This window comes from Sprattus sprattus (assembly GCF_963457725.1).
Source record: "Sprattus sprattus genome assembly, chromosome: 14".
Lineage (NCBI taxonomy): Eukaryota > Metazoa > Chordata > Actinopteri > Clupeiformes > Clupeidae > Sprattus > Sprattus sprattus.
Window position 1 is genome coordinate 12201693 of NC_137912.1, and position 17572 is coordinate 12219264.

At 43.4% G+C, this 17572-nt stretch overlaps 1 protein-coding gene across 1 annotated transcript in view; it reads left to right on the forward strand.

The window, feature by feature from the left end:
* slc41a2b (solute carrier family 41 member 2b) overlaps positions 1–12199 on the forward strand; it is a 35081-nt gene extending 22882 nt beyond the window's left edge. The window contains exon 11 of the mRNA XM_080851077.1: positions 11311–12199. Coding sequence (XP_080707203.1) covers positions 11311–11496 — 186 coding nt within the window. The 3' untranslated portion in view covers positions 11497–12199. The remainder of the gene's footprint in view (positions 1–11310) is intronic.
* Positions 12200–17572: the final 5373 nt, after the last annotated feature.

Sequence of the window (17572 nt, forward strand, 5' to 3'; positions counted from 1 at the left end):
TGTGTGTGTGTGTGTGTGAGAGAGTGTCTGTCTGTAAGTATGCATTTCAATACGTCAGACAGTTGTGCTGTTAATAGCTTTATCTCCCCTGGAGATGTGGGTAAATCTCACTGTTAATAACTTTGCTGTCAAACTATGTTGGAGATATAGATAGCTCACCCTCTCTCTCTCACCCTCTCTCTCTCTCTCTCTCTCTCTCTCTCTCTCTCTCTCACCCTCACTCTCTGATGTCTCTCTCTGACCCGCTCTCTTGTTCTCACCCTCTCTCTCTCTCTGTCTCTCTGTCTCTCTGAAATTTCAAATTCAAAATAGTTTTATTTATTGGCATGACAAAGCAGTCATTACATACAGGACAATTATCAACAGTTGTTGACACGCACAAAATCAGAACACGTATTTTCAAAATCAGAACTGGTACAGTATAAAAACCAGATTGGTAATCAGTTAGTATTTATTAATTATTAATTATTTAACTATTATATATTTTTAAACTGTAGGATAGTTTGGATTACTGCATCTATGTGCGTGTGTGCATGTATGTGAATTTATTCGTCTGTGTGTGTGTGTGCATGTGGTGGTCTTGGGCTAAGAGGGGTCATTTACTGTGGTTTGAGTAAGCATCGGATCTGGGGTGCTTTTCTTCACATTTTGGGAAGTAGTAATCATGGATTGATTGCAATGTTCTGTAATCATGGATTGATTATAATGGTGTGCACTCTGTTAAGAAGTGCAGCTGTCTCAACGACAGTGTCTTTGCACTGCTGACACAGACGCTTGTTTCTCTCGGCAGCCAAGGTTTTTTGTGTCTGTGGACGGTGCTCATTTTGTCAATGTATTCTTTAAATTTGTTTCTTTTATTTGAGGTAGGGAATCTGCTAATGCATACTCTTTGTTCAGGGCCAAATAGCATTGCATGCCGGTATTCACTGTAATTGTCTATTAGGTTTGCTGAAGAGTGTTTAAGCCGAATATGTATTACTCCCACTTTCTGCCGTGAGAGCGCGAGACGAGATTGTCTTGTGTTGCACTTGCTTGATATTTGACTGTTAGGAAAGTTGTTGGCAAGCTAGCCAACATAGCTATGACAATAACATTACAAATAGGCATCAATGTCCAAGAGTGTTATAACAAGCTTGCTAACATCGCTGTCTAGATGTCTTCCTAGCGGCTAAACTTAGCGAAACCTGTTGAAATTGCTTACTTTGTTTATGACAAACTATAGCGAGTATCACTCCCGCAAAGCGGCTTACCTGTCACCACTAGCTACATGTTACATCGGACTGGTCTTGTGTTTTTCTGTCTGTTTCTAGTAATATATATCAGCAGTGGTGTAGTGGTCCCTGGAGAAGTGGGTATACTTATTTGTTTTAAGCATCCCATACAGCACAGGATAAACGGCCTGTTTTGAGAAGTGGGTATACTCAATCCTGACTGAAAAATAAGTGGGTATACTCCGTATACCTGCCTATAGCCTGGACTACACCACTGTATATCAGTATGTCAACACCTTTGACCTGCCCTCCTGAAACTCTCTCTGCACATTGCAGGCCAAAGGCTGATGAGCTCAGGCCCTGTGTTAATGTAAAGGGAGGCCTTAGTAACAAATAATAACAATTAAATGTTCACAATGAGATAAACCATCTCTCTCTCTCTCTCCCTCCGACTTATTCTCCCTCCCTCTCTCTCTGTCTCTTATTCTCCCTCCCTCTCTCACTCTCTTATTTTCTCTCTCTCTTATTCACTCTCTCTCCCTCTCTATCTTGCTTCATCTGTCTGTGTTTCTGGAAAAGTCCCTGTGAGTGTGTGTGTGTGTGTGTGTGTGTGTGTGTGTGTGTGTGTGCATGGGGGTGTTTGCTGAGGAACTCCCGTAGCAGTTCCTGTCAGCACCCGGCTCTCCCCTAAACGTGCCAGGAGACCTTCAGTCTCACAGCCAGACACGCGTCACACACACACTCACTCTCTCTTGCTCTCTCTCTCTCTCTCTCTCTCTCTCTCTCTCTCTCTCTCCCCGTCTCTCTTTCTCTATCTCAGACACACACACACTGCCACACCTCACTCATACCCACTCTCCACTCTTTCTCTCTCATGCACACACACATACACACACATACACAGACACAAGCACTCCCCCTTCCCCTCCTCTCCTGGTGTTAACACAACTCATAAAACACATGTGAATGATCCATAAACCCTGTCAGGGCCTCCGTAAGCTCTCTGACTCCTCAAGTTCTGCTGACCACTCAGGTGGCCTTTTTCCATTTAAGATCGTGGCCAACCAGAGGCTTTTCCTCGGGCTTAAGCACCAGTGAATAGCCTTGGTCTTCGGTTTCCATTACGAGTTGCAATTTCAGGGACATTAGCAAACAGAGAACATCAACACTCGAAATTTCTAAACAGTGATTAGCAACGGTCACTTAAGTCCACGTAAAATACATTAAAATTACATTCAAGCATGTCATGAAGTTGTTAGAAACCGCGTCCTTGATTCTTTAGCGCAGTGTTTACTTATCCGTAAAATATTTTCCATCTGCAAAACAAGCTAAGATCTATCCGTTGCTAGGCAACCTAAAGCCTCAGAGTGGGAAACCCCAAAAAATATGAGGCTTTTCTCCAGATACTGGGGTTTAAGTGATAGTGGAAATGCGCCAAGGGTTGACTCTCACTGGCTCTTTAGCTGATTGACCTGCTAATTGCCCTGCAAAGACTAGAGGCTAAGATTCTTCTAGGCTAAAAGTATCTTTGGTTGGTCTCCACAAAGTGGCTTTTAATGTTTTTACTCCCAGTTAAAAGGTTCTTAGTGAACCTATGAAAGTTTGGCTGTCAGCAATTTCAGTACTGAATATCCCGAGAGAACCACATTATGTAGTGCATTAGCTTTTGTTATTTTATTATAGTATATGTATCCATTATTTACTAGCGGTTTATTTGTTAAATAATTTTCTATTCTCCGATGTCATGTTTGCCTTTTTTTTTAGCTATATGCATTTTGGTTCTCTTGATTTTTGTATTTATTTTTTCCTCTGACGCTAATATCCTTTCTAAACTCCTGCTATGTCTCCTGTGAGTTACCCTATACCTGTGTGGCTTTGTCTAGCTTTGTGTGTTCAGTCTGCTTCCTGATCTAGCAGAAGGGCATCTCTAATGTGTTAAATCGGGAGAAAGACCCCAGAACCCCCGCCCTCCCTCCCCCCCAAAAACACACACACACACACACCCTAGCACCGCTGACTCAGAGGTGTGGCTGTCCCTCACCTCAGCTCTACCCAAAAGTCCAGGCCGAGGCTGATTAATGATCCCTCAGCAGTTTTCATTTCCAAATAAATGAAGCTCTTTCTGCCCCACTGCTGACTTCTACACAGCACACCGGGGTGGAGTGTGTGTGTGTGTGTGTGTGTGAGAGAGAGAGAGAGGGGGAGAGATTTTTGAGTGAGTCAGTCTGTATATGTTTGTGAGTGTGTGTGTTTGCTCAGAGCATGTATCTGCAGGTTTATGTGTGAGCCTGTGTATTTGTATTTGTATATTCCTGCTGGTTAGCATATATGTATGTGTTTTCCTGCTGTGTGTACGTGTGTTCTCTCGTCACTCAAAGACATCAGGCAGAGCTGTGTGTGTGTGTGTGTGTGTGTGTGTGTGTGTGTGTGTGTGTGTGTGTGTGTTTATTGAAAAGGTGTCTCATCACCTTCAAAAACGACGGCATCAAAAACCACTCTCACAGGCACTGGTGTTTGCCATTGCACAAATACCCCTCATTAGCAGTGAGAAAGGAAGACTTAGAAGTACACACTCACACACACACACACACACACACACACACACACACACGCAGCCAGCAGCGGGAGATCAAACCTGCCCTTTTTGCCCAAGCTTACTCCTTTTATGTAAGATTTTCTCTCCTCTCTCGCTTTCTTCCTTTGTCTCAGTCCATTTCCTTTTCTGCTCTCTCTCTCTCGCTCTCTCTCTCCCTCTCTCTCCCTCCCTCCCTTTATTCCTCTCTTTGTGTCTGTGTGTGTGAAACTTCTAAACAGTGCTTGGACGTACCCATGCATGTGAAAGAGATCATAACTAGGATTGATCCAAGTGGAACAAGGACAGGAATCGGAGCGTCTGAAAGTGGGACATTATGGAGAGTTAATGGAGGTCAAGTGACAATATTCTTTTGGCCAGACACACTGAGTCAGCCACGCTAATGCAGTAGTGGTTAAGAATAGCCCATCAGAGTACAGAACTGAATGTAGGCTAGTTGTAAGTTTGACACTTGTAAATGTAAATAAATGCACAGGGAAGTTGTGTATGCTAATGGGACTTAAGTTATGACGCCATGACACGGACGAGTACTCAAGGAACAAAAATGGACATGTGGTCAAAATTACTTACAGACAACTGGAGTGGTACTGCAGATTTATTAACGATATCGGGAGCATTGTTACAAGCAATCCATGTTCATGAAATGTCCCACAACAATGCCCACAGATCTCTGGTCAAACCCATCTCTTATACCTAAAACCCCTCCCTCGTACTCTTACACTGTGGCCACCTTGTCCTCCACTATAGATAAGACTATTGACATAGGATCCCCTTACCCCAAGTCTTAAGTAACTATCTTAGCTCATCAAACCTTACCCAACAGGTCAGACAGAATACATGGCCACACTAAGTTACCAATTAAATTTATGTTATACTATGGAATCCTATACTAACCTACTTAATTAAATGTGAAACATATATTTTTTATCCCACATTCCCCCCTTGTGGTACTATAGTACCACACCTAGAGAAACTATATGTATCATCATTACATTTGATTACTAGCCTTAAACACACATAATAGCAAAACATGGTTACAAATTACTTCCTCCAAGTTATCTAATTATTGAAATGTAACTCCATATTATACATAGAAAATAAAAGAAACCCCCATTACTCATGGAAAATAAAATAACAACATGAAATTCCAATTGCATATCTCTCATTTAAACCAGGTTTGTTCAGAATAGAGTCAGACTCATTGTACACTTCTGTTACTAACATATTTCCTCTCTTTCATTATTTGGGACTTCTTTGAATGAAAAAACATCTTCATACATTTCAGTTGGCATGGGACTACCTTGAAACATATAATCACTTCTGTTAGGTTTCCAAAATACATTGATCATACCAAATGTTTCACCACATAGAGTAAGGCAAAGATGCATCCACGAATCACTAACTACCTTCTATCAGACAAGTCTAGTCTCAGGTAACAATGTGACCCCCTCTCTTATCAGGTCGTAAACATTCCTAAAGTTAAAGGGTTTCACAGACTCTAGTTTAATCTTGTTTTGGCATGGAAGGCTAAAACACAGACTTTATTCGTTCCACACATCAACAAAACCAAATCCAACATCTTGTGTTTTCTCAGTTATTCAAAAACTCAAAAATAAATCCTAATCTAGTCTTCGACAGCAGAGCTGACTTGGGTCGTTTTAGACCCTCCTCAGGTAACTGTCCAAATAAAATGAACACAAAAACAACAAACTTGTAACGGTTTTCTAGCTAAACTGAGAAAAATACTTTGATGTGGTGCTAGTGATACCTATGAATCTATCCTGACGCCTATATTCTTTAGCCTCCTGAAGATTGTTTACCAATCCTTTCTTATTACCAATCCAATTCAGTTGATGTATTGTTCCAGATTTTTCACCACTCTGCAGTGTGACAGATGTACCCAAGTATCTCTTTCCTCAATCCTCACAGTCGTAGATGTAGATAACATTACTTCAAACGGTCCTCGCCACCGCTCTTGATCCCAATTCGTCCTTCCTTAAATCTTTGATCAGAACCCAGGCTCCTGGCTCAACTGGGTGTGTCCTTTGGAAACTTTGTGGAAGGACCGACGCCACCTATTGAGACACAAAAGACAGAGCAGCAATCAGTCCTCGCATGTAACTAGTCATTTTTTATTTACATCCTCTCAGTTAGGTGGATTAGTAAACTCCGGAGCCGTCAGAGGACGTCCAGTCAAAATTTCAAAAGGAATGAGCCCTGTTGATCTTGAATGAACGGCCTCTGAGGTAGAGAAGAGCTAAAGGAAGTGCAGTCACCCAATCCATCCCTATTGACACTGTAATTTTAGCCAATTTTGCTTTCAACATTGAGTTATTTCTCTCCACAGCACCTTCACTGTGTGGATGTTATGCACAATGGGTTCTGAAGTCCATTTGCAATTTCTCAGACCGCATTTTAATAATTTTGTTGACAAAATGTGCTCCATTATCTGAGGTTAGTTTCTTGGAACTCCCCATCTAGGCACAACATCTCTCCTTAAAGCCTTTAGCCACTGATATGGAATTTACATGCTTGACTGGATAACATTCAGGCCATTTTGAAAATATATCCACTATGACCAAACAATATTCATATCCTCTGCATTTGTTCAATTGAATGAACTCCATCATAATTCTGTTCAAATGGATTTTTCAGGTGATGGATGATGCCCTTCCTTATACTCTCATTGTAACAATACATGGCTGCTACTGTAGTGAATCCTGGTGCAAAATAAATTTTGTATGCTACAAACATAGCATTATACATACTGTAATCCCATACCTCCCATAAATAGGGTGACCATAACCCCATATTCAATTTTTCTCATATACCCCCCTTTTGCGCACTGAAAATCAAAGTGCGCACAAAACAACAGGGCTAATAACATGTATGAAGTTACCATGTGGCCATCATAGCACATTCATACTTTATCATGCCCGCAGTTTATCCCCTTTTATTTCCAATGGTCTTATCCAATAAACTAGTTTCATCACATATTACAGATTTGCCTTTTGCCAAATTCTATGCTCCCACCAAGGCTACCATTTCAGCTGCTTTAGCAGAAAAAAATCCTGTGAGGGGTGAGTTTATCATTTCAAAAGGATTCACTACAATCACCTCTTCCTTACTCTCCGGACTCCAGTTTCATAGATGATCCATTAACACACAAGATTAAATCAGGGTTAGAGACAGGTGTTTCAGAAATGTCAGGTAAATCACTATTCTCGGCTATCGACAGCAGAGACACTGGATTAAGTGTTGTGAAACATGTAAGTGTTACACGAGAAAGGGTTAATAACACATGCTGATAAGTTAAGAGACGCGCCGGTGTAAGATGTGCTGTTTTTTTTTTCTTCTTGTAAAAGCAATGAATGTACTTCATGTGGGACATTCACAGTTAGTGAATGCAACAATACTATGTCTGCACTACCTAACACTGCACTGGCAGCCGCTGCAACTGCTTTTAAACAAGAAATCATTCTTCTAGCAAATTCTTCTAATTGTTTAAATAAGTATACCATAGGTCTATGCTGCCCCCCATATTGTTTACAGAACACCCCCTGCATGTAACCTAATTTCTCACACACAAACAAATTAAATGGCTGGTCATAATCCTAACGCCTATCTTAAATCAACACAAACTTTATCAGAGTTGTCAGTCCAAGTCAATTAGTCAGTCAAGGTTTTACAATTATTTGCACATGCTTGGAGAGGCTGTGTCCTCTCTGTCCAAGTTAATATCCAAGCACAAAATGTCTCAGAGTTGCTCTTTCCTCAGCAGACAAAGTTAAAGTCTCTTGCTGTTGTAAATAGGAAGGTTCAGGCTTTACAAAGATATGTCTTTGTACAATTAAGGAGCTCCATTTTTGAAAAAAGTATGCCTCCAGAGAGGATGAATAAAACAAATCAGGGGTTTGTGAATGGACACCCAATTATCAGCATGTACACATGCTTTAACCAAAAGTCCACAATCACAACATTCCCCCTTTTTTCTCTAAAGGCACATGGGGAGAAAAAGTTGAGTTTAAACAAAATATCTCAGACCAGGTTTCAGGCCTACTACAGCTGCAGCGTAGCTTTTGGTTATAATAATGCCAGCTTATGTCAATATTCTTTAACGAGATGATTGACTTGGTACCTCAGTATTCCGGATTTGGGCTATTCAGAGAAAGAATTTGTCACCCCTTGCAAACACTCTGGAAGTTCCTTATCTCCCTGGACCGAGACTGGTGCCTTTAAACTCCACTCCAAGTTGGGCAAGTTATCTGATAATACAAACAAAAGGAACCCTCTAAACCAACCCCCTTACGTGTGAGTGAAATAGTAAGCTGTAGCTTACACATTAAGTCTCGGCCCAGTACATTTTCAGGGCAAACACTGCTGAGGATGAACTGGTGTTGTAATGCATTGTTTTTCTATTGTAGTAATATTGGAGTAAAAACTGGCTCTGCTATCAACTGACCTGATGCTCCCATAACATTCACTATTCTGGTTCTTTTAATACACTTTCCACTATCCTTCTTTCCTAACATACTAATACCTGTCCCTGTATCAATCAAAAAAGGAAAAAATATGTCCATTCAAATAGAGAGAGAGTTTCGGCTGGGCTGCAGCATCCAGACAATCCAATCAGTCAATCAGAAGTGTCAACAAAAGGTCCCAGTGCCCCAAGGGCTGACTGTTGTCCTCTTCTCACTCCCTGTCCTTCCCTTCCCCCTTGCCTCCACCTGTTTGCCCACTTGTTTGAAAGTGCTTGAAATTCATCTTGCTTCTTTTGGTCACTCTTCTCACAATTTTCAGCCTATTATAACAGTTCATTGGGAGGTGCAGTACTCCAAGTAACAAGATGAGTCTTAACACAGTCCATGAGATCTTTTTTCCTCCTAGGATGAAATATTGTCTTCTCAATGCTTCCTCCTGTGCTGCATTTGTGATCTCCCCTCCATGTCTATTCACTGCCTGTGCCACTCTTCCCAAGAATTCTCTAGCTGTTTGTTTTAAACCTTGAGATGGCCATTTTAGTCCAATATTCAGTGGCTGTATAACAAGTTCACAGTTCAGTAAACAAATCAGCCAAAGCTTGTTGCAATCCACTCCTGCCCCCCTTTTCTTCCTTCCCAGTCGCCTACTGTGAAACTGTGTTGGTCTGGGGACAGTGGCCTGTGCAACAGCAGCTGGTTGTGTAAGCTATGGGGGTGGCTGTGGCACAGAGAGCTGGAGGAACTGAGTCTGAAATAATTTCGGTAATACCTGAGGCTGAAATGACTGAGGCAAAGGTGGCTGGGGTCTTAACAGGGAGTGTGGCTGTTGGTTCTGGTTCATTCTTCTGCACAAACATTTCTGCTGTCATGTCTGTAGTCCTCTGGGCAGCCATTTCCCCTCTCTCTTCCGTAAAAACCTTTCTTTCCCTCTGCTCTGTAGCTTGCTTTCTTTTCTCTTCTCTATCCATTGCTTCCTTCTCCCATTTCCCATACACTTCCACTTTCCATCATAGCCCTACCTTATTTTTACTTTCCTACACTTACTTTTCATTCTTTCCCTCTAAAGGAAATTTCCCTTCCCTAGTAAGTTCTCATCTACACATTCAGGTCCATATTTTTTATACATGTCCCTCAAACATCTGGTCTTTCTACTTCTCTAGGTGTGTTAATAGTTTTACTCATATTATTCCCCATATTTGCAGTGTCCCAGTGATATTTTTTTTCCCCAATTACCTCACGCCTAAATCAGAGTAAAGCAAAACAAAGTGTGACAAATTCCTTATCAAATACCCCACATTTCCTACCAGTCTATTTGGCAGGAAATATATGCATATCTTCCACCTCTCTTAGGCAGGATTACCGTCTGCTAATATCCCAAGCAGGCTTCCGCTTCTACCTCTATCTAGGTAGGATTTCCTCGTCTACCAAACCCCTTGGTAGGATTTCCTCGTCTACCAAACCCCTTGGTAGGATTTCCAGTGCACACAACAACCCTATTTTACTAGCATTTGTTAAAGTAAAATTAGGGACTCACCACAGTTGTCTGTGACCACCAAGCAATGGTGATACCGTATCCAGGTCACAGGAGGAATTCCTCTGGCCAGGCTGGGTGCCGCTGGAGCATGTCTTTGTTGCTATCGACGGCCTTCTCCCAAGATCAGAAATAGATCTCCCTTCATCTGTGTCGGGTCCTGCGCCTTTGGTCTTCCTCGCTGTTCCTCGGAGATAGGTATCCCACTTCTGACACCATTTATGTGGTCAAAATTACTTACAGACAACTGGAGTGGTACTGCAGATTTATTAACGATATCGGGAGCATTGTTACAAGCAATCCATGTTCATGAAATGTCCCACAACAATGCCCACAGATCTCTGGTCAAACCCATCTCTTATACCTAAAACCCCTCCCTCGTACTCTTACACTGTGGCCACCTTGTCCTCCACTATAGATAAGACTATTGACATAGGATCCCCTTACCCCAAGTCTTAAGTAACTATCTTAGCTCATCAAACCTTACCCAACAGGTCAGACAGAATACATGGCCACACTAAGTTACCAATTAAATTTATGTTATACTATGGAATCCTATACTAACCTACTTAATTAAATGTGAAACATATATTTTTTATCCCACAGACACTCTTAGAAACCAAAAGGACCTGCATGGGCAAGGCTCTGTGCAGATCAGAGTTTACATTGTCAGTGCCTGCTATATTCTGTTTGAACTGAACTTTGATGGAGAGGTGAATATCCGAGCATTGAGCCCATGTCTATGTTTTTCGGAATGGTTAAGCCAAAGACGACCAAGTAGTTCTGGACTGCAGTCTTGTCTGGAAAGATAGTGAAGTCAGGATTGCTAATCCTATTGAAAGACAGCGGCCATAGCAGCAGTATGGAGCACATAGCCCTGGGACTAGGAGTGTAACAGCAGGAACAGGAGCTGCTGTGTCCCTTATCAGGCACGAGAGAGAGATGCAGACCGCTGCCAAGTTCATCTCTCCACAGGATATCTCTAGCTTTGAGCAGGTGCCCCACTGTGTCTAGGGAGACGTGTGTGTGTGTGTGTGTGTGTGTGTGTGTGTGTGTGTGTGTGTGTGTGTGTGTGTGTGTGTGTGTGTGTGTGTGTGTGTGTGTGTGTGTGTGTGTGTGTGTGTGTGTGTGTGTGTGTGTGTGTGTGTGTGTGTGTGTGTGTGTGTGTGTGTGTGTGTGTGTGTGTGTGTGTGAGTTGTTCATGTTCTGTGTGTGCATTGTGTCCTTCCTTCTGTCCCAGTAGGTTTGCACACGAGCCTGAGGGGCTTAGGGCTATCTGGCCTCTTAGGGCCTTTCCCTGGCAGGATGGATGCATCAAAGGAGAGCAGCCGCAGCATATCATTACACTACTGGGCTCCCCTCATTAATCTCTCTCTCTCTTTCCTCTCTTCTCCTGTCCCTCTCTCTTTTCTCTCCTCTCCCTCTCTGTCTCTCCCCTCCCCCCCCCCTCTCCATCTCTCTTTCTCTCACCCTCTCCTCTTCTCGTCTTCTCAGGTGTTCTTGCTGCTGTGTATCTCTGACTGGATGGTCCACTCCATGTGGCGCAGTGGGAAGGACCCAGACAGCTTCTCCATCCCTTACCTGACGGCACTGGGTGACCTCCTGGGCACTGCCCTGCTCGCCCTCAGCTTTCACTTCCTGTGGGTCATTGGCGACCAGGACAGCGACGTGGGCGACTAATGCCTCCCCCTCTCCTCATGCTCTCTCTCTCTCTCTCTCTCTCTCTTTTTCTTTCTCTCTCTCTCTCTCTCCCTCTCTCTCTCTCTTTTGACCACAGCATTGGAGGAGGTGGGTCACGTCTGTGCCTGAGCCAATCACAAGTGGCCTCCCACAGTGACTCAGCCAATCAGTTAGCGCCTGGAATGTTCTCTACCTCTCCTATTGGGGAGGAGCAGAGCTGCCTATGTCATATGAGATTACTCAGAACATCCAAATGAGGAGTAACACATTCCCAGTCATCAGTTAACCCGGAGGATGGCACTTTCATGTATGCGTGTGTTTTATAGGGCCATTCTTATGCAGGGTGTTTTTTGTACGGCGGTGTCCTTTCTTACCTCTGAGAGGAGAGGAGAGGAGAGGAAAGGAGACCCATGCTAGATAGAGCCAGCCAAACTCTTATTTTAACGGCCAGCCCAGACGCCTTTGTGATGTGCTTCATTAATTTGATGGCCCCCCGACTCTGACCAAGGCCAAGAAGACTGACGTGGGGAAGTTAAATACATGCACTGGCACACAAACACACACACACACACACACACACACACACACACACACAAACACAAACACGTACTAAGGCTTTGGAACTGCTCTTTGGCACTGCATCTTGAGCAGTTTTAGGACTCTGCAATGGTTAGCCAAACTGTCATACACACACACACACACACACACACACACTCACATTCAAGAGTCCTTCCTCTTGCACCACAACACGCGCACTTGGGTTATCAAGTAGCCTCCATAATCGCCATAGCCAAGCACTGATAGTGTAATTGCCACACACACACATACACACACACAGGAACTGTTCAACCCTCAGTTGCAACTCACTACAGACTTATTTGCTGGTATTGTAGCATCTGTCGCGGTGCTCTGTGTGGCTCTTCCTGGCGAGACGGGGCTCTGATATGGCCCCTGATCCAGATGCCCTTTCTTACCCCACACCACTTGCCAGCAGCTGTCGGCGCTTTGTTACACTCTGCTGCAAAGGGTGTGTATGTGTGGAGGTCCGTATGCCAGCTCTGTGCCCAGACTGTCTCTCATTAACACGCAACACAACTGACATCACACAGACACAGTTGCCAAACTTTAATTCAGTGTCTTCTTTTTCATTGTTTTTTTGCCATTTATTTGTTCTAAACACAGGTCGCAAAGGTCACATCTTTAAATGGAAGATGATGCTGAAGCACTTTTTTTGTATGCTGTAATTCAGATCTGGCATTACTTTTTCTTGGCTGTCTGAAGTCCTTTCGAGGTGCCGTTTTATGTGTGTGTGAGAGTGTGTGTGCATCTATGTGTGTGTGTGTCTGTGTGTTTTAATATACCCACAAGGCGTTTTGTTTAGTTTTTTTGTCCAAGACAGTGGCAGCGGTGTCACGCCTGCCAGCCAGTCGATGCTTCTTTGTTCTTCTTTTGTTGTTGTTATTGTTTTTCTACTCACAGAGACGGTTTAATAAAAAATATAACTCCCCTCTCTGTCTCTCCTCCCGCTGAGCCCCGCTGCTGATCCCTCTGAGGCCTGACAGCTCACCGGCTGCCTGGACACACTAGACTCCTTTTATCTTACACACACACACACACACACACACACACACACACACACACTCATGAACTCGCTCTGTAACACACCAACTTTCTCTTTCTCACAGTCTCTTTCGCTCTCGCACTCTCTCTGTCACACACACAAACACTCTTGCACTCTCGGTCACACACACCATCTCTCTCTCTCACTCTCTTTCGTTCTCACACCCTCTCTCTGTCACTCACACCATCTCTCTTGCTCTCTCTCTCTCCCTTTCTCTTTTCCCTCTCTCACTCTCTGTGTCTCTCTCGAATTTGTTGTTGGGAACACCATGTTCTGTGGTATCCCCATGCATAAGGACCATGTAGGCTGCATTTCAGAATCTCTTCATCTGACAATCTCTTGTGTTATCAAGTCTAGTACATTTTGCAGCACATCATTGTTTTGCACTGAGTTATGCCAAAGGTGTTGAACCCCACCAGGGGATTGTTTTCATTCTCACGCCTCACACAGCTTCATCTTCATCTTCATCTCACTCACTGTACACCAAGTACATTTGGGTCCTTCCACCACTTTACGGTTGCCAGGCTACCATCTCAGGGATCATTGCACTTCCTCTGACAGGAAGAGAGATTTAGCAAAACAATGCATGTATGATGTGAGTATCAAATGAAATGTGGAGGGTTCTTTAGTGTGTATGCTTTCCCTGTGTATGCAGGTTTAACTCTGAGCCTAACCCTGATGATTCCTGGGATGTAGAAACTCTTAAGTTTTCCATTCCAGAACACCTGATCTGAGTCAGGCTCATGCTTCAGCAGCAATGGAGCTCCGATACTACGAGACACCATGGCAACCGGCAAGAAAACAAGCTCGTTCCACGTCAACCCACTGATGTTGGAAGTTCTGACACGTGCTATGGGCAGTATGAGCACACACAGAGAGAAAAAACACCAGCAGCAGAACTCATATTGCTGTTTGTTTGTGCTGTAAGAAAAACATTGTTTGTACTGTTAAGGATTTTAATTAATTCAAGTTTTAAAATTAAAATGTTCTGGCCAGTGACTTAAAAATTACTTAAAACCTTAACAACACAAATGATTGCATGAACGAGCAAAAAACAAACTGCAATTCTTTTATTAATTTGCTGTGTGAGTCAATGAGTTTGAATGTAGTCTATTTATTTAACATTAAAGACACTTTCTTTGAATATTAGGATACAGATGAAAAAGCAGTTGAATATTATTGAAGAAAATTGTATTTTAATTTCAAAAATTGTAATGTTCGATCAGGTAATCATCAAGGAATGATGGCACATCTATTCGGGGTCTCAAAATCCTCTCCCAATATAATGCTATGCAAATCAATCTTGCTTTAACATCAACAAGGAAAGAACACCCCATCTCCAATAGCTGCTCAGCACCATGGTAACTGACCCAAGGTTTGAGTTTCCTCTCTCTGGAATGGACAACCTAGAGTTTCCCTCATCTCAGGGTTAACAAACTCAAGAGTTGGGCGTCTGGAATCCCCTAGGTGTGCTGTGGGAAGCATGACATTGCTGTGTCTTGGGTAAGACCTCCATGTTGAAGGAGATAATGTCCTTTGCGCTGCTATGACACTGCTGGATTGACATGCCCCTGGACGACCTCTGTATGCATACAAACACGCGCACACACACACCCATCCATCTTCACTTTTAGAGGGAGGCAATGCTGGATTAATTTCCTCAAAAGCCTGAGTGATGAGAGAGTGTCACACTCTCATCCATCTGCTGTTTCTCTCTACCCGTCTCCTTTCATGTCCCATAGGGCATCTCTCTTCTTGGGTCTTTCTTTCCTTCCATCTCTGCTTTTCACTCCATCCTCTCCTCTGTCTTCCACACTTCTGTCATCCTCTCATCCTCTCTCTTCTTTCTCCCGTATCGTAGTCTGCAGGCGCTTTCACAAGGATTGTTCTCTCCGTTTCATCATCACCCACTGAAGTGTGAGACCACATTAACACTAATTAGACTAATGATTCCACTCAGTGGCAGCCTGACTCCTAACATTTATGGCACTCCAAGTTGAGTTTTACAGAGCTGGTAGTGTCCTATAAATATGAGCACACAGACATGCACATCCTCCACCAAGCTGAACGTGCCTATACACGTTTTACCCATTGGGGCACACACATCTATACATCACACACCACTCCTTCATGTGTGTCTGCAGTCGTACATATTTACACATGCACAGATGTATGTATGTGAAGCCATACTCTCTCTCTGCAGGGTCTCCACAGTTCAGATCTCCATACGCATCTCGGCTGAGTAAAGACCTTGGCCACAACAGTGTGCCTACTGTATATCCATGTGTCTAGACAGCCTGACTTAACAAGCCTCTGAACCCCATACTTCGGAGGGGCTTTTTTGGAGGGTAGGTGGGGGAGACCGCAGCAGGGGACCACTGAAACCTGATCCAGGGGTGGGTGAGGAGTTGAGGGTGGGTGGGGGGATCTGACAGCATTAGTCCCAGATGGGGGGGGGGGGGGGGGGGGGGGCATTATTCCCATCTTTCATCTGGAAAAGCAGTTGAACCGTTAGAGCCATTTGTGTCTGGCTGTAGATTTACATGGTCTGCCAGGAAGCTCAACCCCCTCACAGTCACTTAGTAGCTGCTAACAACAGACCTACCTCCTCTACACAATCAGTGATTGAGACTGGGGCCCAAATTACAACCAGACGCTGTTAGCCAGTTAACTAGCCGGCCATACAGACATTTACTGTAACTTAGATACAACCCACAGACATAGACCTGTATGTACTGAGTGTACGTATGAATGAACAATATCTTTTTATGGTCTGAATGGGACTGAAGTGATTTAAAATGTTGTCACCTGGAGGTTATTAAATTCCCACAAGGCGACCTACTTAGGGGGTTCACAGTAAATAGCTACTGTAATATTATTGGAGGTGTTTCTCCCAAATGGTCCTAAAATTCCTTAAAGGTACATTCCACAATTCTAATCCCAGACACTTTTTGTTACATTCAATGAATCGCTCCTCGTGGCCCTCTATCTGTCCGTTCAGTGTTTGTGCTACAAACAAAACAAAAAAAACTCAGGTGTTCGTACACAGTCCTGAGGGGTATTCTAGAAAGCGGATTTAGTCACTTACCTGGGTTTGTTTCAGAGAAAGCAGTAAGCCTAAGTTTTTGGTTCTAAAACTACAGGCTAGGTTAGTATCAATGGAAACATACACTCTGAACATCACCTGCTACTGGGCAGGTTATTTACAGGGTAACTTAAGTCAAGGCTGACCAAAGCTGGTGCATTGTCAGCACTAGACAAATGTAAGAGATCTAATAAGCATAAATCACTTTAACCTGAAGATATAAACAAACACTTGCTTTGTGTTTATTGGGTCTTCTTTATTTCCTGAAAAAAAAAACCTTATATTCCTAAATCACTGGGCAATAATGATCGTAATATTTTTTGATATAACATGATAATAAGTAGCCTATAATTCTCAGTAGGTTCTCAGTTGGTTTACACCTTAAGCTCTTCATCAAAAAGCTGAATAGTAAAGAAGTAACGCAATTAAATGATTCATACATTTAAACATACGCTTGAACAGATAACTCGGAGTAAGTCAGGACAGGTTCACTCAACCCTAAATTCAGGGTTCGAGCCAGGCAAGGTTAACCATGGTTTCTGCCTAACCCTCTGCCATGTAAATGGAAAACAAACTTAGTGGGTCGGACCGAGCCATAAACAACCCCAACCATCAACATGGATCATCAACATCAACACGCCTTATATGTGAATCTGGCAGATTTTGGGAATTGATTGATTTCCACAGTTGGGTGGGGGGGTGGGCATTTAAGATTACAAATTATCCCTCCCCAAAGCCATTTAATATAGGCCCCTAGAACAGCGTTTAATGGTAGCCTCTTTGGATTTGTTATGTTGAAAGCCCACGGAGACTATCTGTGAGAGAAGTGAGATCCCTCCACAGGGACACTGCCGAGATAAAAATGAAGAATGGCTGTGGAGCAGTAACTCTCTCTCTCAAGCACACAAACACAAACACACGGAGAAACCCAGAGAAGTATATTCTGGCTGCGATGACGGTGCAATTCGGCTGCGGCAGGCAGCCATATGTAACACTCAATCAGAAGAGATTACTTTATGTCAAGAGCACAAAATGACACTGTTGCTGCTGAGACTCAATCTCTTTTTCCATCGTGCTCTCCTCTCTCTCCTTCTTTTACCCCCTTTTACAGATGTTACTTTGGTAACGTCCAGCCTACCCGTTCTGTTGGGCTACAGCCAGCTGTGAGGAGATGTCTTTACTCAGTGACGACAGAAGCCGGCTATTAGTCTGTTCCACCTCCGTTCTTCGCACCACCTGGCAGCTCATGCTCCGCCGGTCACCGGCGCTCGTTAAGTTTTCGTCTCTTCGTTCGGGATCATTTGTTAAACTCTCCCTGCTCCCTAAAGCAACCTCTGCTCCAGAGTTTTATCAGCACAGTTCGGTCAGCA